The sequence below is a fragment of the Sprattus sprattus genome, assembly GCF_963457725.1.
Source record: "Sprattus sprattus genome assembly, chromosome: 2".
NCBI lineage: Eukaryota > Metazoa > Chordata > Actinopteri > Clupeiformes > Clupeidae > Sprattus > Sprattus sprattus.
In genome coordinates this window covers 65,287,319-65,312,796 of record NC_137921.1, presented here as the reverse complement: position 1 = coordinate 65,312,796, position 25,478 = coordinate 65,287,319, and the positions used below count along the sequence as shown (strand labels likewise).

The following is a 25,478-nucleotide window of genomic DNA, read 5'->3' as shown; positions in this document are numbered from 1 at the left end:
CTGATTGGCACTTTATTTTGAGAAAACTATGAAAAAGATGCACTCCAGACAGGGATGTGTGATGTTGATCCAAAAGGTTGTTACGTCAGCTACAATGTAAACAGTCAGACAAACCACTTTAAATAAAAATATAACCAGCATTTTCCAGCTTATCATAACTTTATTGAAACGTATATTTTAAATGAATCCAATTTACTATGACCACATAACTCATCCTGATACTAGAGTACTGCACAACTCATCTTTTTCCTTTATTGTATTGCACAGAGACTGATTTCATTCCCTATTTGTCGAATAAAAATGACAGAGGGTAAGATGGGGAAGGATATGGCACCTGACGTCAACCGTGACGTGCTGTAAGCCTTAAATTCACCATCTGACACGGGCGTCAGAAATATTTCAAAGTTATGATTTCCAGATGGCAAGGTGGGTTATAGCTGATCTCATGGGGATCTCAAACCATCCCCACAGTATTGTCTGGTATGAGGCTTATAGACATTCAGTGTTTGAAACTGAGATTGTTGTCAAATGTCCTCACATCCAGTAAACAGAGTGTGTGTGTGTGTGTGTGTGTGTGTGTGTGTGTGTGTGTGTGTGTGTGTGTGTGTGTGTGTAGTGGGTCGCAGGGGTTTATGGGTAAAAGAAGGATGAACCTCTTAGTATTCAGCTGTGGTGTTGGGTTCCTACTGTGATCCAAATTAGAATGGGTCACCTACAGTGTTTTTGCACGGCAAACCAATTTAGACTGTGCTCTCCTTGTCATAATTATACCACGTCTTGACTGGAGGTTTGCTATTGTTTGCAGAGACATGCCTGCCTAAACTGGCTATTTCATTCACGCCTATAGACTTATGTCACCAAAGCACCCAGAGATTGATGCCACAGGAGAAAAGCAATCAATATAAAGTGCAGCCTTAGCTGTGAGGATTTTTTTCACACTTGTATTCCGTTAACAAGGAGCAGATGTCTATGTTCATCAGTTCAACAACCAGGCTCTGTCATATCTTACTTAAATGAAGAAAAATCTTCAGAGGATTACAGCACACATCACTTCTTTATGCATTCATTTTGAAATCAATTCACCAGATACTTCCTGAAATTGTTGAAAAGACTCTGACAAATAACAGACAAAGTGTGCTGCTGCATGAGAAGAATAAAAACCGCACTCTCAAGCTTTTCTCTTTAGAAATAAGACCAGTTTATTTTTCGTACAGATGCGTTTCGGCCTTACGCCATCAACACTGACGATGGCGTAAGGCCGAAACGCGTCTGTACGAAAATAAACTGGTCTTATTTCTAAAGAGAAAAGCTTGAGAGTGCGGTTTTTATTCTACTAATAGTTAACATTCTTTTACTCGCACCCGAAAACGTATTTATATATATTTTTTGAAGTAGAGCGCGCCTATCCCTACTACTGCTGCATGAGAATACATCTCAATAGGATACATATGCAACACTAACTCTGGCTTCAGGACACTCAGCTAAATGTGAAGTGACATGAAATCCCAGTGGCTGGCCAATGAGTGCCCCACATACGCGGTGAAGCTGGTGCTCCCTGGCTGCACTGCAAGTGTCGAGAGGCTTATAGAGTAGAGGGATTTTTCACCTAGCACACGGTTAGAAACCCACTAACAGACGCTGAACCTCTGATAAAGATTTAGTCAAAACATTTCATTTGGAAGATGTCTTTATTATTAAAATGGAGCAGTAATATAGCGAGAGTGGCAATGGAGACAAAACTTAGTTATGATATCTATTTTCATTTGGAAAAGCGAGTCTTTGGGCAAGTCCCCAGAACCCTTTTCACAAAAGCTAGTTGTAAACAAATGGATTAAGACATGTTCTAAGAGATCTGTCATTACAAAAGGCACCACACAAGTAACTCTCATTTATTTTTAAGTCAAGTCAAAAATACTCTACAACGCAAGTGTGCTTAGATTTGATGAAAGCAAAACTATAAAAGCTACTTGTCATCAGCTTTAACAAGGAACAAGAAAGACCACTTCATGTGGTCTGATAATTATTGCAAGAGACAAAGAATCTGTGATTATCCCTCTCAATATTCAGGGTTATCACATCATTTAACTTATAATCATGCCATGTCATGTCACATGTGTGTTCCCCAAGGGTCTTTAAAACTCGCCATCTGCTGTGCATTTGGTCTCAGTATGTTCTTGTAAGCAATCTTTAAATAAACACTGACACTAATGAACTGGGTCTAATAATACAATCACACCATTTGCTTTGTAGTCATAGCAACAGCAATCATTTTCATCAAAGGTCACCAACAGAATTAGTTTGAGGGAAAAAAAGACACTACCGATAGAAGATGACACCACAAAGGGTGTTTTGTGACCTACGCTGAAGACCAATTAGACATTTTTTTTTGCTTTGTGAACAGTACCTTCATTTTGTTCACAGAAGTTGCAATATTGTCTTCTTGAAAAGTCAACACTAATCAATGTGTTGAACTGATGAGTCCATCTATTTCAACACATCACTCAGCAACCTTGTTCGATTCAGATACTAATAATCATATCACCCTAGGCTGCAAGAGGGACCTTACAAATCGTCATCAAGTATAAGACCACAATTTGTGCCCTGGCTATGTTCACCTTTGCCTATTGGAGGTAAGCAGGGCTTCATCACAGCCATGGATACATCTTCCTTGAACTAGTGTTTTCTATTATCCATCAAATGGAAAACAAGCAGACTTGAGTTAACCGAAACTTGTTTTTGTTGCTTTGCACTGATGACAGGAACACAGCATGATCCAAAATGGATTCCTTCACAGCAATCAGTTTCCTCTTAAAACAGGGTAACATAGTATTTTGACCTTCACAGTTTTCAGTTCCACTTGAAACAGCAACAGACAAGCAGGGTATTACATCGAAGCAGCTAGATCCACGGTGGAGAATCCTGATTCTGGAGAAATGTTGCTGCTATTCTGGGAGTGGGAACCTCTGAGGGCTAGTCAGTCGGTTCCAACATGTGATGACAACAGGCTATCTTGCGTAGTCTGGAGGAAGACGTACCGGTGAAGCAAACATGCTCACTGAGGGGGAAACAAAAGGGAATAGTAGGACCGCTCTCTATTACCCAAATGCATGCGGCAAAATATGTTTTCTTTCTCAACTACTTCCACATTTTTAGCTTATAATGACAATGACAGTAAAGTACTTTGAACTTTGAACGTATAAAATGTGCCGGTAGGGGATGGTGACTTCACAAAATCACACTGAATGCGTTTGTCTCGGTAAAGGTCTTCCAGCCTTCCAAAAGCATGAGCCATGCTTGCTTGCTAAGGTCTGAGCTCATTGTGAATCAATCAAGGTACAGATGATAGTGCTGATCCATCCATTGTCTTTAAGTGCCTGGTGTGTGTGTGCGCGTGTGTGTGTGTGTGTGTGTGTGTGTGTGTGTGTGTGTGTGTGTGTGTGTGTGTGCGTGTGTGTGTGTGTGTGTGTGTGTGTGTGTGTGTGCCTGGTGTGTCTGTGGGAAAATTGTACCTCCCTGGCTGACCACACCTAGGGGAAAAGAGACTGAATGAGTATACAGCATCAAGTGAGTACTGAGAGAAGAAGAGAGTTAGCGAGCGAGGAGAGAGAAGGATGAAGAGAGAAAGAAGGATGAAGAGAGAGAAAAGATTTAGGAGAAGGAAGGATGAAGAGAGAGAGAGAAGGAGAGAAAAGCTAGATAAGGCAAAAGCAATTTAAAAACAATTTTAAAAGCGCAATCTGATCCATGATAAAGATTAAAGGTCCCCGGCATTGAGTGTTTACTTTGCAGGTTCGCCATATGGCTCTATGGTGTACTGATGAGGTTACTATGTAAAGGCTCAGGTCCTTTTCAAATGAAAATGAGGGGATAGATTTCAAAACAAGCTGAGGCAGGACAGAATAACAGGATCTAATTTGTGTGATGTTATTTCACAGTTAAACAAGTCGGTAGTTCACACTTTTTCCCTCACTTACCTCGGGATGTGAACCTATTGCATGACAGAATAGAGGTCATTGTCATGGTAACAGGGCCATACTGGTCTGTGCGATGGTGCCATTGTCTAGAGAAGGTATATCGATAGAGGGCGGAGGGGAGAAGATGGTAGTGGACAGTGAGGATTAAGTGATTACTTCTGTTCAACTATAGCTTCAAATTCACACCAATTGAAAAACACAAATATGTGATCAAATGTAGGCAAAAAAAAACTCAACAAAGATAAAACAAGACACAAAAGTGCACAAGAAAAAAGCCTTTGAAAAAAATGCAATGCAACAGCATGGCTTGGGGCCATATTATTTTCAATGATATTTTCTCTCTTTCTCTTTGTGTGAGTGAGTCCATTTTCACTGTCTCTTTCTCTCGGTCACACTCACTCACACACAGATGAACACACAAGACAGGCAAACAAGGTGAGCACCTGATTAAACCAAAGCATGTGTTATTCACACTTATGTTAAGCAAAGCTCTGCAACCTAGCAACTACTACTTTCAGTATGGAAAACACCATGCCCACTCCTATCGCACAGATGTCTCCCAAACAACCTTCTCATATTCCATACCATATAGGTATACAGGATGTTTTTCACAACCATTTTTCCATACCCACTACATGTCACATGGCTGACAAAGGAGATGCTCACTTTGAAATTCAATTCATAAAGTTAATACTTGAAAAATACTGAAAAAAATACTCTCAAATTTAAAAAAAATCGTATCATTGTATCATGTTTCATAATGTGTCACCTATACCAAAACATATTTCATAAAGCCCACTAGGCTTATTAATCTTCATCTATCCACATGTGCGCTGCAAGGACTGAGCGACATAGGAGGTCATTCGTCCCAGCTGCCATGAAACTTTAATTATTATGCACTTTACACAATGTACATAGGTGAATTGTATAGTTTGTAATGTCTGTATATATTGTTTGTAATTATTGTAAATATGTGAGAGCTGCAAGATCCCAGAATTTCCCCACGGGATTAATAAAGTATTTATCTATCTATCTATCTATCTATCTATCTATCTATCTATCTATCTATCTGACAGTGTCAGACAGTGCACTCACGGTGTCCACCACAGGGCAAAGGAAACCAGCTCCCACGTTGGCCTGGATGTCCACGATTGGTAAGGTGAAGTCTTTGGGCACGCCCGCCCTCTCATTGCTCAGAAACAGGTGGGCCTTGGCAATACAGACTGGCAAATTAGCCAATCCCTTTAAGAAAGAAAAAAAGTCATTAAAGAGCACAGCTCTGCCCTACAAAGCAAAAAGGCAGTAACTGCACAGAGCACTAAACTGAGAAAAATGACCTTAAAGTTATCTTGTTGTCCAGCCCAAGTAGTTGTAGGTAGATTATTGGACATGAGGCAGTATTGTTACACCATATAACCTTATTCTTTTCAGATATTAGTCATTTTATTTTTTTGGTATTTTACCCCCTTACAGTAATGGCGTTTACTGCTTTTTTGCTTTGCTTTACTAGCAGTTTTTGTAGTTACTGTACAAACACCCAACAACGACATACATTTGAGATGAGATGTTTTGTTACATGACAAAGAATGTTTTGAATGTTACGAAAAACACAATAACTCATTTTCGCCCAAAAAATGCAGTTACTGCCTTTTTGCTTTGTAGGGCAGAGCATTGACAACCAGCACACCAGTGATAAGACGAGGACTGGAAGAGAAACCTCTTAGATCAAATGGACACATTAGAAAAAACTGATACATGTTAATAGTGTTAAGCTTATTTCCAAAATGGTCACTAACTTGTTTAGTGTATAGTGTGATCTTGTCCAGTGCTTCAGCCGAAAGCTGTATGTCTTTTGCTCCATACATCTTCTGGGCCACCGTTCGAATCTTTTCTTCAATGGGCATCTAGAAAATGATCAGAACCTCTTAGGATCTTTGAGTAATAGGCCTTTTTAAACCTAAAGTCTCAAAGGTTCCCTTGAACAGTTCGATGTACATATTCAGTGTCACTCTTTTGCATCACAGCCGTGAAGGGACAACGGTTGAATAACCAGTTGTTGTAGATGGCATATCCCCAGGTTAAACATTTAAGATTTAATAACTGTATTTTGTCTTCATCAGCCATAACAGGTGCCAGGCTCAGTTGATGAGACTCACACTCAGGTGTATTAAGGTGCCGCGGTAGTTTTAGTCGGCGAGTGCTAATTGCATGTGTGCGCTAAGAGCTAAGGGGTTGAAACAGCTGCGGTTGTGTGAGTAGGAGTGGGTGCTGTGTCTGCCAGGCCATTAGTGAATGAGAAGCAGGTGTATAGTCGGAATCAGTGTGAGGGTCATATGGCTTTGGATTAGTTAAGTAACCAACCCTGCAATGCAGACAGCATGTAGCTGATTCCCCCACAGTGTAAGATACACAATGACACACATGCACGACACTCACACACACGCAAACACACACACAGACACACACACACACACACACACAGACTCACACACACACACACACACACACACACACACACACACACACACACAGACTCACACACACACACACACACACACACACACACACACACACACACACACACAGAGACTTCAAGGCTATGTTCAGACTGCAGGCCAATCAGATTTGTTTCTCAAACCAGATATTTTGAGACGACTGGCCTCACTGTTATTTGCAAGGGATCAGATTGGATTTGTGTATGACCAACCTATCTGCATGGGTTGCTGTGGTAACGACAAACAGTGGCAACGTCAGTACGTTTTTTGGCACTCTGCAAATAGCAGCATGAACTCTGCATGAGCAGCACTTACGTCACTCTAGATTTGACATCATCATTGTACGTTGCGTTGTGACGCAAAAGACACTTTGACATCCAATTTGACTGGCCGAACTCTGAGGCATCTGTAGATATCCGTTTAGAATCGCATTGCAAACCACCTCCAAATATGGCCTGGATGTGATTTGCAAATATTGTGTATTTTTTGCTGTCCAGACTTTCAAAAATCAATCTGGATACATTCTGGATTTGCCAAAAAAACAGGATTTGGGCTGGCAGTCTAGACAAGGCCTAACAGAGGTCTAAATAATTGTTGTCCTTTCCTGGCGGGGTTGAATATGCAGTCAATCATGTTATATATTTGCTGTCGTTTTTGACCAAATGAAATTTAGACCTTGTAAAAAATATACAATAGTTGAATTGACAACTGAGATATGTTATTCAGTCAGTATATGACATTACATATCAGTGATAATTAAGGGGAAACTTCAGGTTTTGTTTACCTTTGCCCTATTTTCCCATCTTTTTGGGTCCATATTGTTACTTGGGACAAAAACTATAGAAGTCCAGTATTGACTAAGAATGCGGCAAAACTAATAACGGCAAAAACGGGTTTACAATGTAATGCCCTGGGGCATGCATCTGCGATAAAGTAAACAGGTTTATAATGTAATTATACAAGTAAGGGTCTGACTACATGGGAAGGATCCTACAGAGATAGACCAGGTTTCTCTGAAGTTCTGAAGTTTCTCTTTCATTTCACTGCACACATCTGTTAGTATATGAGAGAAATGAAGAAAAGTAAAGCCATGGCATTCTTCACCTCCAGGGGGTAGAGGTACTTGAATGGGTGGGGGATCTCTGAAGCCCTCTGCACAGCCTGTCCCAGTGCCACAGCACCAGCGCCCCCCTCAGTCCAAGGAGTGCAGCGCACAACATCAAAAGCCCCGGCTAGCATTGCCTGGGCACAGACCATCTCCAGATCAGCCTCTGAGTCAGAGCTTTGTGGACACAGAAACACATGTTTATTTCCACATGTGCAGGAATACACACAGAGTTGGTCCTAGCTGACTACCCTTATAAACCCTTATGAAAAAAAAAATCATATAGAAGAGCCACATTTTTACAATGTAAAAATGGATTATGACAGAGTTCGTTTATACGAGTAGACTTTGTGTCACACCTGTGTCAAAAATAGGTGTAGATTTCATCGAAACCCAATATAGCCTAAGACAAGTTTTACCAGTGCCTTCTACCACACAGTATAACAGCAGATACTATATGAAATGTGTTGCTAAAGAGAAGTTGAGAATAACAAGGATGGCAGTTTCACCAGATCCTGACCACAGCCCTCAAGACATAAACCTCTTGTGTCACACTAACAGAATACGCATATCATACAGCAGCTAATGAGATTTCATCTGAACTTCAACTGAACCTCCCCCTTAAATACAGCAGAAGAATCAGGCATGCAAACTTAATAAAAATGCCAATGATATGAGTAATAAACAAGAGTGAATCATACTCTCACACAGGCAGACCTGTGCCATTTTTAGCAAAAGTGTGTGTGTGTGTGTGTGTTGTGTGTGTTGTGTGTGTTGTATGTGTGTGTGTGTGTGTGTGTATTATTCCAGGTATATTTAAATGACTCACACTTACCAAAAGGTATTGATGGCTACCACCACCGGTAATCCATAAGCTCTTGCATGTTCTATTTGCCCTCTTAAATGGCTACAGCCGAACTCAAGGAGGTTGATACTCTACAGGAAAGATGTAGCTAAATGTCATCATCATTGTGGTGTGTAATCCACACATATACCTGTCCTAATGTTATGCTAGTTTTCTACTCTTTACATCTGCTTCAAGTGAATCTTGATCTCTACGTATTTCTAAAAACAACATCTAAACTGATTTATGTTGAATATGAATTCCATGTTTGTGTCAATGTCAGCTTCACTGCATGGCTACAAATATTGATTACCAATTTGAAACCATGTTGCGAAATTACCATTACATTATCTCAGAGTATGTTGATATGTGCTTCATGGTGATTTACATTTTTACTTCTATTATTTATCATCAAACATTCATGTTGTATTAAGCACAAATACATAATATCACAGCTGATAAAACTCCAGTCTTTTTATGTCATATTAATGTGTTGATGCTTCATGGAAATACAGAGCTCAGGCAACTATGGAGTTCATCAGGTCTGCTCATAGAAACTCATGAGGGATGACCCCTGCTGTGCACTCCTGCTGTGTAAGGTCAAGCAGGCTGTGACCTCTAGCAAGGAGCACTGGTCAGTGGCAGAGACATCTTAACTATGCAAAGCCAGACCGTACAGTAAATATGCCCTGGCGACACCGAACTCTCGCATTCTCGCTCTCTCCTCTCTCTCTCTCTCTCTCTCTCTCACACCTGCTCGCTTGCTCGTTCACTAACCCTGGAAATGAGAACGGTTGAATGTATTTAGTTTTCCCAGGATGCACTGTGGTTGCCTTGAGTGACTCGACTTCTTCACATCAGCCTTCACAAGTGCCTCAGGTCCCGCTCACCCAGGAAATCTGTCCCTGTGATCTGCACTGCAAAAAATGCTTTTCTAACCTAGTGTTATTACTCTTATATTGAGATGAAAAATCTAGTTGGTCTTGTTTCTAGCTAAATTGTACTTACCTAGTGCTTCCTTGGTAAGGTTATTTTTACCTATTTCAAGCAAATATTACTTATTTTAAGAAATCTTAACAAGCCAAATTTGCTTAACGCACTGGCAGCCAAATGTGCTTGTTTTAAGCAAAATCCTGCTTAAATATGTAATTATTTGTCTTAAATCTAGAGGGGCATTTTTTGCAGTGTGTACTTCTATGTACAGAACTATCTATGTATCACCCCCCCCCCCCCCCCTCCTCTCCCCCTCTCTCTCTCCCCCTCCCCCATCTCTCCATCTCTGACACTTATGAATGTTTTTGTGCAGAAACAGAAATCCTCATGTGAGTAACCCCATAATGAGTGTGTCTGCGTGCCTACAGCAGCCTCAGCGCCACTGACAGCCCTCTGGGAGGCCGGCAGCACTGACTACCGGCATACATTAACACATCACACAACAGACCTCCAGAGTGCAGCAGGCATCAGAGAAACAGATAGGTAGGCTTGGAGGTAGGCAGAGATTTTAATGACCTAAGGAAACGTGCTTTACCTTTTTTGCTCCAGGAGAGTAATGGTCTACTGTGCGAACGAAAACGGGTAACAAGTCAATTCAACTGTCTCATTGTGAGGTGAGGAGTCTCTGAGAAGCAGGTTTCTCATTGGGAATATCTCAGCAGCACCCTGTCAAGCCTGCAAGTATAACAAGCTATGTGCTCCACATACCTCAATACCACAAACAACAACTATTAATAACAACCAGCATCGTGGACAACTGCGTCACCATACCAAAACAAGCAGAACACTACAAATATAAATACAAGCTGTGGTATTGCTTCATCCCCTTAGAGTCTATTTTTAGATGTGTATTCAACAACAACAAACTTGTTCGAGACCTAAACTAACTACTTGTCAATTCAACATAGCCTAACCACAACCATAACTTCACCATTACCATTAAACCATTTCTCATATAAACACCAACCAAGGCCTTACTGTTGACTAGGCCCATACCATGTGTCTAAATTCAACTGTCTCATTGTGAGGTGAGGTGAGGAGTCTCTGAGAAGCAGGTTTAGGCTCTGGGCTCTGTTTAGCGCCTAGAGGCAATTGTATTGTTATGGCGCTATACAAATAAAATTGAATTGAATTAAATTGAATCTGTTTATATTTCTCATTGTCTCCCGAGTTTATGGACGGACAAAATGGTTGCTTCATTCAGAACTTATCCATGTCGTTTTCGATCCATTATATCTGATCTTAAAAAACAGCATTAGCTCTCATGGCCCATTTTATGATACCTCATTAAGTGAACTGTACAGGAGTTAAATATTTAAATAGGTGTCCTACCTGCTGATCGCCCCCGTGCCTCTTGAGAGCCCGGACAGTGGCCACCATCACCACCACATCAGGCTGCAGGCCTGAGTATCGACACTTGATGTTGAAGAACTTCTCCAGACCCACATCTGCACCATATCCTGCCTCAGTCACTGCGGGAAAGGGTGAGGAGTTAGTCACTGACGGTGAGGGCCTCACAACGATCCAGTTGAGTGGTTTCTTTGATTGAACCTAGTTTAAAGCAACACTGTCAATTTTTCCAATTTTTTAGGTATGTTTCTATAGGCAACTACTATTGGCATTATTCTCAAATTAATTCTGATGGCATCTGGTCATATGACGGACGGATAAAAACACCTGTCATATGGTCATGTGACAGAGAGATAAACACACCTTTCCTTCCCACTAGCTGCCTTTGATATGCTCTATGAACTGGTCTGGGTTGGAACACCCAGTGAAAATGCAGGAAAAGCCTTAACAGCATGGCATTGTCAACTCTATTGCCAAATTGCACCAGTTGGCCTGTAGGGAAGGACAGTTGGTGGTGTTTGCTAGATTTTGAGATAGTTAGCTCGCTAGTTTTGGATCAAATTCCATCATGCTGCATTACAGGTAAGTACATTGACTAACAATCCGAACAGACTCTCTTGTCTATAGACTATTACACAGGAGAGCCAGCAAGATGCTGTGCATATCTATTGTGTCAGTTCTGCAGTTTATATTGTTACGTATGTTATACATACTGTACATATACATAGTTATGTCATACGCCAATGCTTTGGTTACACAGTGTGTTCAGTCTTCATATGTGTATGTAAGAAAAAAAATGAAAGACATCTCTTGATGTTGCTCCTATAACCCACAACATTTAGTTTTTTCATTTTGGACTCAAAATGTCACTCTGACATTGTCCACCTGCGGCTGTCCTGCGACTCTGCTCGATACTAATACGATGAAGGGAAATTATCCCTCTCAATCAAACCGTGGACAACTTGAGAGAGCAAGCAGCAAACAAAATCAACCAGAGGCCAACATCGCACCCTTTCGAGGAAGACATATTGAACTGAAGATGACTCACCTACAAAGCCCGCAGGCCCCACCAGTTTCAAAGCCATCTTGTCAGCCAAGATGGACGAGTTGCCATGGGCGGTGTCGACAGATGGGCTGGTGTGAATAAACACCGGAGCCCCCTGGGGTTTTGGAGAGGTGGACAGAGCAGAGAGCAACCAAGAGACAAACGCATGGAGAGGTATTATAACAATATGAGGATTAACAAGAGTCAAATAGAAGATTTGACTCTAGCAGTTCTGGTACAGATCAGGCCTGATTTGATCCTGATTTGATGTAGATCTTCCACTGATCTGATCCTGATTTGATGTAGATCATCCACTGATCTGATCCTGATTTGATTCAACTCACAACCTGTGATTTAAGACCAGGCTGTAACAGATCTGCCATAGCTACTAGAAAGCACCTGAGATGGAGTGGATGATCTACATCATATCAGGATCAGATCAGTGGAAGATCTACATCAAATCAGGATCAGATCAGTGGACGATCTACATCAAATCAGGATCAGATCAGTGGAAGATCTACATCAAATCAGGATCAGATCAGTGGAAGATCTACATGCAATCAGGATCAGATCAGTGGAAGATTTGATCCTGATTTGATGTATATCATTCACTCCAAACTCAGGTGCTATCTAGTAGCTATGGCAGATCTGTTACAGCCTGGTCTTAGATCAGAGGTCGTGAGTTGAATTACCACAGCCACGAACTGAGCTCCACTACGAGCTGACAGCATTTGATTCATACTGCTGTGCTTACGAAACAGGGAAACACAAACACAGACATCAACACGAACACACACGTCTCTGTGCCTATTTCCAGAAGATGTCATCACCGCTGTGTTTATTCTCGCTAAAGAGTGCAACAGATTTGCATAATTCAACATCTGTTCAGTCAGGCCACCCCAGGGCACCGAGCCTGCAGGGAAGCTCGTGCTGAAATTGAACTCTTGAAAGCAGACGGAAGGTTTCGAACAAGGACTCTCTCACCTCAACTGTTTGCATCAAGCATGGTTTCAAAGCATCTCTGAGGAGGACGGTCAACACACCGGTGACATCCTGTGGGACACAGTGAAGGTTATTACCAGTACACCATAACAACAAAACCATACGAGACCTGCGTCTGGGTCATGGTGTCCACAACCAACAAGGGGCCCAAGGTAAAGACAGAAAAAGATTTTTAAACATACAAATAAAAGAACGACGAGTGCTATTTTGTGCAATATAAGTAGCCTGTTGGGATAAGCTTTTGCAATAAACCAAGCTCTTTGGTAAACATGCTCAACAAAGATTGCTCCCTAAGTATTAATCATTTTTGAATGGGCTTTATTGTAATTGAAGGCTAAAGGATGAGAAAAATCTAATTAATGTTTTGCTCCGATTGACCAGCACTGCAAGCTATTTCTGTTTTTACCAAACATGCTTGCTCTCATGCAAGGAAACTCATCTGTAGGCAACCACTGTGTGTGCAAAATCAAATAGAGGCAATCTTACAATGATGTGTACACACACACACACACACACACACACACACACACACACACACACACACACACACACACACACACACACACACACACACACACACACACACACACACACACACACACACACATTCACACACATACACAGGCTTTCTTCAGACACTAACCAGGTCCTCTGTGGTGACAGGTTCTCCAGAGCGATCACTGGTAACCACCATCTTAGCCAGCCGCTCCTGCAGGTCCTGTACACTTGTGCTCAGAGCCAAGATGGCCATGATTTCATTCCCTATGGAGAAGTTCAGCTTGTCCTATTGTAAGAGACCCAAACATACATGGACTTAATTGGAGTGGTGGTTTGTATGGCACACACAAACACATATACTCACACAAACATACACTTACACCCACAAGCAAGCATGTATGCAAACCACACACACACACACACACACACACACAAACGCACGCGCTCTCTCACACACACACACACACACACACACACACACACACACACACACACACATGCCCCATACAGCCAAAGGTCAGAAAAAGTCAGAGAGTTCTAAATCTAGCTCTTGTTTGCTACATACCACAGACACTCTGAAAGGATCAATATCCAGTTTCACAAATTGTCTTATCTCCTTGTCGGTTAGTGTCAGAGGGTCCAATTTGTCAATTCCAAGTTTCTGAAGGTCACAGAGTAAACAGAGAAGTTTAGGTCAATGCAGATGCTAATAATGTCAAACAGGCTTTGGGCGCATGCGTTTACTTGCCTCCATTCTCTTCAGTTGAGGAGGGGAAAATTCCTTCTGACCGTCTCGGAGAGGGACCAGGACATCAAACAGAGTCTGTGAGAGGAAATTCAGGCCACTCCAACACAAGCCAGAAAAAACAGGATTCAACAAGAAATTTCTTTAGATGGACACGCTTGTGTAAACGAGACATCAAAGGCAAAAACGCTCTGAGAAAATATTCACACTTAAAAAACTATTACAGGCATATGCATGGAGACACTCAGCTTCCACATGCTAACACACATATAGTTTATATACACAGACAAACATACACTGCAAACATTAAAACATGCACATGTGAGCACACACACACACACACACACACACACACACACACACACACACACACACACACACACACACACACACCGGCCACACACACACACACACATACACACTCACACACACACACACACACACCGGCCACACACAACCATGAAAACCCCACAGGAACCTAAAGGTGAGTCACCTCGTGGGTCTGCTGGGATTCCCAGTGTAGGCGAGAGCTGATAGCATCCAGCACAAGGCTGGTCGCTGTGGAGACTGCCTGAGAGTCACTGGTGAGGAACAGGCTCGCCTGAAATCAAAGTTTAAATAAACAACAACAACAAGAACCAAAACAACATGAGCTGTTGCCCTTATCAGACTAATGTGGTTAAGATCTGAGTGGAAATGTACAACAAGAACAACAAGAACCAAAACAACATGAGCTAATGCCCTTATGAGACTAACGTTGTTAATGTGGGTGCAGGCTCGCCTAAGATCTGAGGGGAAATGTACAACATCAAAAACCCAAACAACAACATGAACTAATGCCCAAATGACACCATTTATTCCAGGTAAAGTGTCGAATACCTCCTCCATGGGAACAATTTGTGAATATCCCCCTCCGACAGCCCCTCCTGTGGAGAATGAAGGAGAAATGATTATTATTTCTGTGATTTCACGACAAAATACTGAAACTGAAAACACTTTCACAAAAAAACAGAATGTATGGTGACCCTAATATACTGAGTTATACTGACCCAAGGAAAGCAAACACTTTGGTCATTAAACAGTCTATCTGCCATGTTGAAGATGAAAAAGCGAAATTATTGACCTTTGATGCTAAATGTAGCGCCTGCAGTTGGCTGCCGTACACAAGCAATGCTGTTGATGTTCAGCTGGGCCCCCAGTGCTTGAACTAGTCCCAGTGTGGTGGTGGTGTTGCCCTCTCCCAATGGAGTTGGTGTGATTCTACAGAGGACATTAATTATCAAAATAAAAAACCAGCCAAATAATAGCCTCAGGTAAACCTTGTGCTCACCCAATTGTAACCATTTTCTGAGTGCAGATTTAGCATTCTTTTATATTCTACACTTTTATATTCTACAGTGGGTAAATCCCATCATCAATAGGAATCGGATGTGCATGTAGCTGATATTTTAACATAGTCCGCTCAGCATGGGACCAACTGAACGGCTTACTGCTGTCTGACGGTCAGTATTGAATAATCAGTTGTATGCGGACTGAGCATTCCAATTTGATTCCCAGTTCGGTTATTGCCTCACCCCGTGACCACCACATATTTCCCATCAGGCTGTGCTCTCATGCGCGTCAGGACGTCCAGCTGCACCTTGGCTCTGTGTCGGCCGTACGGCTCCACCTCCTCGGAGAAAAGGCCCACCTCCCTCGCGAGGTTCACGATGGGTTTGGCTGCACACGCTTGGGAAATTGCGGCATCACTGCAGGAGGTAAACAAAGTGTCATTACGTAAAACCAATATAGAGCACAGTAGAAATGGAAATATGTCAGCAGTATTAGATTTGGTTCAAAAGAGGATGAGAGCAAGAAAATGTAATGTAATAATGTTGAGATTGTGTGTGTGTGACATTAGTTGGAGGTAATTGTGGACTATGGATGTTAACCGTCTTAATTCGTTGTCGGAGCCAGTTATGATGTACGGCGAACTCCACAGAACCTTAATCAGTGGGTGGATGTAGGCAGAAGCTGCACGTCAGGTGTTGGCTCACTGGAACCTACCCTGTCTGTTTGTAAAACTAGCTTGACCCACATGGAGACATCCATCATGATCATGTTGATCATGTTGTGAGGAAGTCTCTCAGTAATGTGCGAGTGTATATTGAGCTGTGTCTGTTATTGTCTCTGATATTGACATATGCCCTAACTCATCATGAGGGGGGGGGGGGGGGGGGGGGGGGGGGGGGCACTTCTGTTGAGCCTTCTGGGGGTGTCTTAGGCCTAATCCAATGAAACACTAACAAAGGAAGGTACAATCCTGATAACCCCAGTGAAATGCTTACAAAGGCAGCTTTGTCATCGTCGTTGCTGCTGCTGCTGTTAATTATCGTTATGATGGTTATAGTGTACCTTGCTGTGTTATAATACTAGTAGATTGTTGAGTACTTATGTGGTACAGTGAGAGGTTTGGCTGCTGTAGAAAGTCCCCAACCAATACTTTTTTGACCAATACTAAAATGTAATTAAAAAAAATATCCTATCTGGCTGACACGGACCATCCAGTAAACTGACCCCATGACACTAATGTGATTAGTCCAACACTCTAATTAAGCTCTAGACAGTACAATTATGCATGTACTGAACCGACAGCATGGCCATGACCAGAGCATTGCTCTGTGACGTATATATATTTATATAAATAAAGTGATCTTGTGATTAATATCTTCTCTTGTGACAGTGCTGAACCACCCACATGCAGAAGATATCAGTTTTGTCATGAAGATGAAAACCAAGAGTTATTGCAGTGAACTTAGTATTTGCAGTTCTTTTCATCATGTCATGAGAGGTGTGATATATATTTATATATCAAAAATGAAATGCTGACTGTTCAACAGATGTAATATCTTGGAGCAATGTGAGTGTCATGGGATCAAATGTGTAAACCTTGGCTTAGGATGCACTGGTCTCAGTTCGGTGTATGTAATGGTCCATTTTCCTGGATGATACGTCTTCAGAAACCGCTTGGCACTCTGAACTGTGTTCTAGCAAAAGGAAAATTACTTAGGTGTACACTGTATATTTTTGAAGTTTCACATCAAAATGAATTTTTACATCAACAGAAATAACAAACATTTGCATATTCGGCTACAGAAATGCAATTTTTAAGCATGTATGAGAGTGAACATTTTTAAGAGACATCTGAACTCTGCGAGGCTCATCAATCACAAAATAAATTCATTGAAGGCCTCCTGGAGAACTGCAGTGGACAGATCATTGACTTCTGCAGCTCTGGTGAATATATTTTGTTCCTGAAGGATGTTGTTTCTTCTCAAGCGTCCTACTAAATAAGATTCCCGCTGGATTAGCCACTCCGATGACTCATGGTAACCGTAAAAACCCTGTCATGTTTAATTACAGCCGCGTCTGTCACAGCACAGCCAGAGAACCTCTGAGGCTTGAAGACAACCTGCCTGTGGAAGAGAAACTGTGGCCCTTTATTCTACCATTTTGGTTTTCTGAATGTACTCCAACACTCTCACCTGTGTGAGTTAATTTAATCTTCTACTCTTGGTTTTGTTTGCTATATTCTTCACTTGATTTGTTTAGTTTTTTTTTCATCAGAGGTAAAAAAAAAAAAAAGCTAAAACCTGAGAGCTAGGCTATCCTGCTAACGTTAGAGTGAGACGATACACAGGCCCTACATTAAAAGATGACTAAGACAGTCTGGTATTGCTTATCATACCTCCATTAGCATGGCCACAGTCATCGGGCCCACACCACCTGGCACTGGGGTGATGAACCCTGCCCGCTCCTTAGCAGAGGGGTAGTGCACGTCCCCCACCACACGCTGCCCACTGGGCCTACTGCTGTCTGCAGGGGGGGGGCAGGAGCAGCACGGGGGGAGAGGTGGGGGGCAGGAGCAGCACGGGGGAGAGGGGGGGCAGGAGCAGCACGGGGGAGAAGAAAAGGGGCAATAGTTAGACTCTGTGTTAAAATCTTTTCCTGGTGTCAGGATAATGGAAAGAGGTGTCTGATGTACTGTAGGTATACAGTATGTGATGCTTAGACAGTGTACTGTTTATATCACACTGTTATTTTAAATGCATATTAGGCAGTTAACGAGCACTCAAACAGTTAACGAGCACTCAAACACTTCAACACAGGGAGATTGAAAAGCTGTGGTGAACTACATCAAGGTAATGGTTTCAGTTCCCACAAAGCAATATTGATAAATGAATACAAAATATGAGTTCAACGAACAACAAATGCTTTCAGATGAACGTGTCTCAGACATGCATTAGCAGGTAGGGTTGATGTGATTGATTGTCAAAAAACACAGAGAGAGAAAGAGCACGGATGGAGACCTGGTATGTAATTAATCCCACAGTCGATCACCACGGCGCCCTCCTGCACCCACTCTCCTTTCACCATCTCCGCCTGCCCTGCGCCCACCACCAGGATGTCTGCCCGGCCCACCTGTGAAGAGGCAAGTGCTGTTAGTCGTCACCGCGTCATTATGACACATGCTATGACAGCCCCCCTCCAGCCCCTCAGTGAGCCGTATGGCACTGCGAGCGGCACGTTCGGTGTTGTAGTGGTTAGTGGGTAGAGCAGAGGAGTGATCAAAGGAGTGATCTTCTCCTCAGGCTTCTTCTTCTGCTTACTGCTGTTCAAGACTGCCTGATAGTCTAGCAGTTGTCAACACTGGTGCGCGAGTGTGTGTGTGTGTGTGTGTGTGTGTGTGTGTGTGTGTGTGTGTGTGTGTGTGTGTGTGTGTGCAAGGGAGTGTGTGTGTGTGTGTGTGTGTGTGTGCAAGGGAGTGTGTGTGTGTGTGTGTGTGTGTGTGTGTGTGTGTGTGTTTATGAATGTGAATTTTAAAGGATCCATTGAATAATTTGAACATAACCCCTATATCTATCCTGCTTTTTAATATGTAGTCCATTTTGTCATATTATATAATCTCTGCCTGCTCGGCTGACCTTGGCCTGTACCATCATTCCGCACCAGTGAAGCACATTAAGAGATAAAAAGAGTAGTATTCATTGACAACAGATTCAAAGGTGGAGAATCCAACAATGTGACAAAGTAAGTATGCTGAAACTGCATCATTTTTCATCATGTAATTATGGCAGAACAAAATCATTGCACACCACTAGGTACTAGAATGGGCAGAGTGCACATATGAGGTGGCGTTGCAGATGTCAAATGTCTCCTCGACTCAAGCAGCCAGGGAATAATGTGCATGATTAGCTTCTGTTCTCCCCTCCTCTAATTAATGGTCAAGATGTCAAGCAGTACTTACAGCACAAGTCTGTTTTTTTTTTTGTTTTTTTTAATCTTTATGAAGTTTTGTGGCACGAGGAGGAAAAAAAGACTGAGAGAGAGGGACATTAAGGGGAAACTAATTCCAAAGAACCATTGACTATTCACAACCTCTCGTTTTATCTTTTAATTAGAGGAAGCGGTTTGTGAGATCACAAAGGGGGGAGATGAATATAGGTTTTTTAAGCAATACAAAAAGAGGACCAGACTGAGAAGGATATACTGACACCGGTAGATGAAAAGAATGACCGTTTTTGATCACCTGTGCTGCCAAATCCCGGGTCTTTGAGTGACAGGTTGTGACGGTGGCGTGGCTCCACAGCAGGAGGTCATACATGGGGGCTCCCACGATCTTGCTCCGCCCGATCACAACCGCATTCTTCCCCGCCACAGACACACCTGTGTACCAATACAAAACACCATGATCACCGTCCCCTCATTCTTCTCTTGGTAGCAACAAACCCATTCACCGTCATACTGGTATTCCCTTGGCTACAGTGTAATAATATAAGGCTGATGGCAACACCAAGGTCAAGGATTCAGTTCATGGGAAGCAAACGATGAAGCCTTTATGCTACCTTTGCATGCATTTTGAAGAAGCACTATGGAGTTTGGTCTAAAACTAGCCAGCTATGTATCTGAAAAGCCTTCTAAAAGCCCACCAACTGTTATTGGCACTGAAAAAAAACCTATTAACATACTAAATGGTGTCTTTTGGCCATGCTTCCTGCAATGTCATGCTGAGAAGGCTTATCTTACATCTTTTGAAGATGATACCAGAAGTAGTTGCTCACAAGAAAACATAACTCAAAAAAGGCAAATTGTTGCATAGTGTTGCTTTAAGCTTCTTTAGGGTAAACATCTGTTAAGTGAATTAATCTGCAATCTATATGCAAATGAAGCAATAGCACTGAGGATTGGTGCTGTAAACTGCAGTATACTTCATAGACATCTCAGAAGTACAGCATACATTACTGTATAAGGACAAAGAAAGACACCTGCTTTAAGTAAGCTGCTTTGCTTTCATAGCACGACTTTGGCTTCATCCAGATTTTCACACTGGGCCTTTTCCCTTATGTTGGTGCTATGTTGTGCATCATTTACATAATCATGGACTGAATTGATTACGAAGTCTGATCAAGGCTATTAGGAGTGCTTTAAAGGTGGAGCGTGCGTGACTCGACACACCTGTCTGGGCGATGAGCTCCATGCAGCCATTGGGTGTGCAGGGGATGAAACAGTCGCCCAGATCCCCACGGGACAGCTTCCCGGCGTTGATGCTGGTGAGACTGTAAAGACAGGGAGCAACGGGTAAACATCCATGGCATGGCAATATGAATGATAAAAAAGATCATGAAGCACATTAAGCCAATAAGCACAAGCAAATTAGACAAACTGTCAACACGGTCTACTTTTCACCACGCTGTCAAAACTGGAATGTCTACTATGTGTGTGTGTGTGTGTGTGTGTGTGTGTGTGTGTGTGTGTGTGTGTGTGTGTGTGTGTGTGTGTGTGTGTGTGTTGCCAACTGATTAACCCAGGTAAATTGGCAGCAGGCCTATAACTCCCTGACTTATTTATGCCCCTTTAAGAGAAGCTTATAAAGTCAAATGACATATTACATAACACAATGCTTGCGCCAGTGTGACAAGTGTAGTGCATGATACTATGCTACATTAACACTCTTTTACTGATTTCACTTCACAGCCACGCATTCAGTTATTCACAGCTGCTGTTCAGCAGAGGGGCAACCGTCTGTCTGTTGTGAATCGTGACTGGTGTATGGGCCTTTTGTCTCGTCAAAAAACATGATTCGGTCTCCTTCTTTTTTTTTGCCACAGTAATATCCTTCACCAAACAGAGGATGAATCAGAAGGCTGTGGGCGTCTCATGTCGAGCGCCTGTTGGTCTTTACCCGCGGCCACTGGCCATCTGGTCATGGCTGAGCAGTCGATAAGGGGAGACTAAATGGAGTCGGCCTCAACTAGAAGAGACCGGGACTACTATCTGATAGGGTGAATAGCAGGGGGGAACACATGGGGCAATCCAAGGCCAAGAAGAGCACATACTAACACTAACAGTGGGCCTGTACACATAGAGGAGGGCATATCCACATAAGAAGAGCACATACTAACACTAACAGTGGGCCTGTACACATAGAGGAGAGCATATTCACATAAGCATCCCTGTTACAAGCCTTTAATGAAGGGCTTCTTTGAATCAGCGTTACATGATGTTCAACTGTGATTTTCCACAAATTGTTTATCTTGTGTACGTTTTTTTAAAAACGTTTCTCCCTAAAATAAAACCAAGTAAAAACAATTGCAGTCATGTAAAGACAAGCTGTCGTGGTGAACTATATAGAGGTCATTTTCTTCCTTACCCATCTACATCCTTCTCTGGGGCCACAGCGTTGGTCACCTTCTCTGTGTCAATGGGGTTGACTGAGTCCAGGGGCAGCTGCACGATCAGGCCGTGCACAGCAGGGTTCTCATTCACCGCCACGATGCTACGCACCACCTGCAGGACCCACACACAGCCACCAGTCAGAGTACGCCACACCTGAATGGGTTTGTCCCTTCAGTAAAGCCACATAGGTCCTTATTTCAGTAAAGCCACATAGATCCTTATTTCAGTAAAGCCACATAGATCCTTATTTCAGTAAAACCACATAGGTCCTTATTTCAGTAAAACCACATAGGTCCTTATTTCAGTTAAACCACATAGGTCCTTATTTCAGTTAAACCACATAGGTCCTTATTTCAGTAAAACCACATAGGTCCTTATTTCAGTAAAACCACATAGGTCCTTATTTCAGTAAAACCACATAGGTCCTTATTTCAGTTGATGGCTCCTAGCCTGAATGTATGACACTGTGAGTCTCCTCAGGGGAACACAGTTGGGGGAGAGGCCTTCTTAACAAAACAAACTACACATTTGCAAAAAAAAAGCTTGTTTGATTTGATTTGGATTGGAATTTATATAGGACTTTGTTTCCTTCCAGAAATAACTGAAACCTTCAACAGGTGTGAGAAACATAGAACAGAACAGACAGAAATGGAAGCCTGTCCAGTTGAATAGATTTGCTTAAAAGACAAGTCGGGGTGTCCCTCAAGCTGCATATTACGGAGGTCAACATAACAAAAGTACCCATTAGTGCATAATATGGATGAGGGCATTTGTATGCCTTAAACAGCATACAAATGCAGTCATCCATATTATAGTGTTTATTAAGAGAAACTCGGCTGCCTACCATCTTTTGCTTTCTGGATTATCTTTTGCTTTTGCTGGATTATTGATTCACCTATGCCACAGTGTCTAACATTTGTGACCAAATCAGGTTATATGTAAATAAATAAATTCCAATCCAAATCCAATCAAACAAGCTTTTTTTCCCCCAGAAACTGCAAATATGTAGTTTGTTTTGCAATAAAGTACCACTAGATAATCAGATTGTCAGGTTTGTGTTTTTTTTTCCACTGAGCAATGATTGGCACGAATTACCTTGGCTGGTGCCACATTTAACTTTGTGACTAACTGGATGATGTATAATGAAGTGGCTTGAGCGGGGGCTCTGTGAGCGGGGGCACTGTGCCGCTGCTCCTTACCTCTTCTTCTGATGCTGTATTGGGCAGCCGGATGTGGTTGGCATTGATTCCAATCTGGGTGAAAGACAGACAAGGAGCCGCAGATTGAATGGGGAGAGAATGGCTGAACTGAAAGGTTCTGTGTTTAGGAATATTATTAAAGCAATTCAACCCGTATAGCATGCAGCTTGTTTTCATACAAGTTTTAAGAAGTGTATACACTGTTGATAAAAAAATAGGCTAAAAATATATGATCACATAAAAAAATGCATAAGATGGTTCCATTTTGTCTGCTGTGCCAAAATACATAACATTACAACCAGTCATCCAGTCAGCAACTGACATAAGTAAACAAAATACAAGATCACAATATTTGTCAATATTCATTTGGATCATTTTGCTCCTGAAACTAAGAGTATGTAATAATAAAATATGTGCCCTCATTATTTATATTGCTTTAAATTACAGTGTTTGCTAGAAAGGCAAAATATATCTCATAGCTCATATATCTGCTGACACATTCCTCCAAAGCGAGTAGATCTGGGCACTGACGGCAGAAATGAGACCCTTCACCTTGGCATCGCCTGTGTGAACATTGAACAGCTGAAGCACGGCAATGATGTGTGGATAGCCTTATCGGACTCTCAGTCCTTCTCACCTCTGCTGCGGCCTTCAGCTTCATACTGATGTAGAGATTGGAGTCGTCCCTGTTGCCCACCTAGGACATTCAACATCTTTGAGTGAGTGAGTGAGTGGGTGAGTGAATGAATGAATGAGGCAATTAAGCGATAATTGAAAGGCAAAAGGAGTAGGCTACAATTACAGAAATGAATGAACCCATCAAAACAATATCCGTAATCTGACTTGTCAATCATCATTAAAGAACACTTGGTCCACCTGAGGAGATTGAAATGCTGCATGCTGTGCCCTCAACTCCTCTGACAGCGTTCTAATTATGTCAATTATGATTGATGAAAATATATTATTGTGTCAGACCTATTATTCACCAATGACAAACATGTCTAATCTCCTCCTGACAGCCTTTGAGATTTGTATCAGGGAAAGCTAACATTTGGGATACCACGGAGAAACTCGTGGGTCAATTAATTAGGGCAGCAGGCCGACCGACCGACACACGTTTTGCACAATGCATGTCAGATAGGTCCCTCTTAGCATAGCTGTGTGTCCCCAGTGAGCACACAACACACAGTGCAGGTGTGTTTTTAGGAGCCCTGCCAATTCACAAAACCGCACACAATTTAATATAGAAGACACAAACCAAAACACAAATATCAACTCATCACAAAGTTCACATTACCAGATAACTGTGTGAAGAAAAAAAGAGTTGTTAGAGTACAAAAAAAAAAGAGTGTTGAGAGCTCTGAAAGTCATGAGGAAGACTTAAGGCTTCACCTGGAGCACAACCAAGCCTGGACTGAAGCCTGGGAAATGGCTCCTCATCTCTGCCACATCCTTCTTTAACCTCTCCCTCACCAGCCTGCACAGGGGGAGAGAAAGACATGAGGCTCTGTGTAAAGGCCCTGTCATGCTTCTGCCGTATAGGCACCCAGGGGACCCTCGCACTCCAACTCACTGTGACGTCTTGTTGCCTGAGATAACCGTTGCCATGGCACACTGGCCATTCCAGCCTCTCACGGCCCTGTGCCGGAGGATGGTGGAAGCAATAGAGAGCATGTTGAGTTTCTGGAGAGAGAAATAGATGCAGAAAAAAAGGGGGGGGTGAGAGAGAGGGAGAGAGAGAAGAAGAAGAAATGCAATGCCTGGTTGAAGTGAGAGAACAACAATGAATTGGCTAACAGGCCAGCAGACAGATGGTCACATGTTTATCACTGTATCAGCAGAGATCAAAAAGCTTTCGAAAGGCATCAAAAGCACCACAAGGCTGTACGTGCAAGACGTGCAATCAAGACATGGCCAGCAAGGGAGGGGAGCCCAAACCTTTCAGCACAGCCTCAGATAGGCTCTGGACTCCTGCTGTGTCTCTCGGTCCTGCTGTCTCTCTCCTTGTCCTCCTCTCCCCTGCTCTGGCTCTGCACTGCACACTGCACACTGCCGTTCCTGCACAGCTGCAAACTCCTCCTCTCCACCTCCTCCTCCTCCAAAGTTGACGGCAAACTTTTTCGCACAGGCTTGGCGATCCCAGACGCTATCTTATCATGACGTGTGTTTTTTTTCCCATAGCATTCCTGCCGGCTCTGGCCGGAACATGAGCCAGGTAGATTTGGAATAGCACTTCCCAAGCAAGGCTGAAGGCACACTGTTTGGCGTTCCCTCTGGCAGGGGTGGGGGTGGGGGGAGGCCCGAAGGGGGTGGGGTGGGGGCAGAGAGGTTAAACAGCGAACCGCTGGACTTCACCAGGAAGTGGGCCGTCCCGCTGCAAGGCTACCCAGCAGCCAATCACAAGATCCTGCTAGGAGTGCAGGGAGTGTAGAATTCTTGGAGCTGAAGACAAACATGTTTTTCCTCTCTCTCTCTCTCTCTCTCTCTCTCTCTCTCTGTCTCTCGTGACATT

General features: G+C 42.7%; 1 protein-coding gene across 1 annotated transcript; it reads right to left on the bottom strand.

The window, feature by feature from the left end:
- Positions 1-1,720: 1,720 nt before the first annotated feature.
- On the bottom strand, positions 1,721-25,028 carry mthfd1a (methylenetetrahydrofolate dehydrogenase (NADP+ dependent) 1a, methenyltetrahydrofolate cyclohydrolase, formyltetrahydrofolate synthetase). Its single transcript, XM_080832286.1, has 28 exons — positions 24,905-25,028; positions 24,540-24,649; positions 24,359-24,443; positions 23,604-23,663; positions 22,967-23,020; positions 21,742-21,878; positions 20,547-20,647; positions 19,621-19,757; positions 18,401-18,512; positions 17,779-17,906; positions 16,980-17,077; positions 15,626-15,799; positions 15,175-15,311; positions 14,931-14,977; positions 14,545-14,652; positions 14,055-14,129; positions 13,872-13,967; positions 13,452-13,592; positions 12,791-12,859; positions 11,810-11,921; positions 10,744-10,883; positions 8,410-8,510; positions 7,574-7,751; positions 5,771-5,878; positions 5,070-5,216; positions 3,975-4,060; positions 3,510-3,527; positions 1,721-3,055 (listed from the first exon to the last, which is right to left on the bottom strand). Exons 2-26 carry the CDS (start codon positions 24,638-24,640, stop codon positions 3,989-3,991), a joined length of 2,718 nt encoding a protein of 905 aa, XP_080688412.1. The 5' UTR covers positions 24,641-24,649; positions 24,905-25,028; the 3' UTR covers positions 1,721-3,055; positions 3,510-3,527; positions 3,975-3,988.
- Positions 25,029-25,478: the final 450 nt, after the last annotated feature.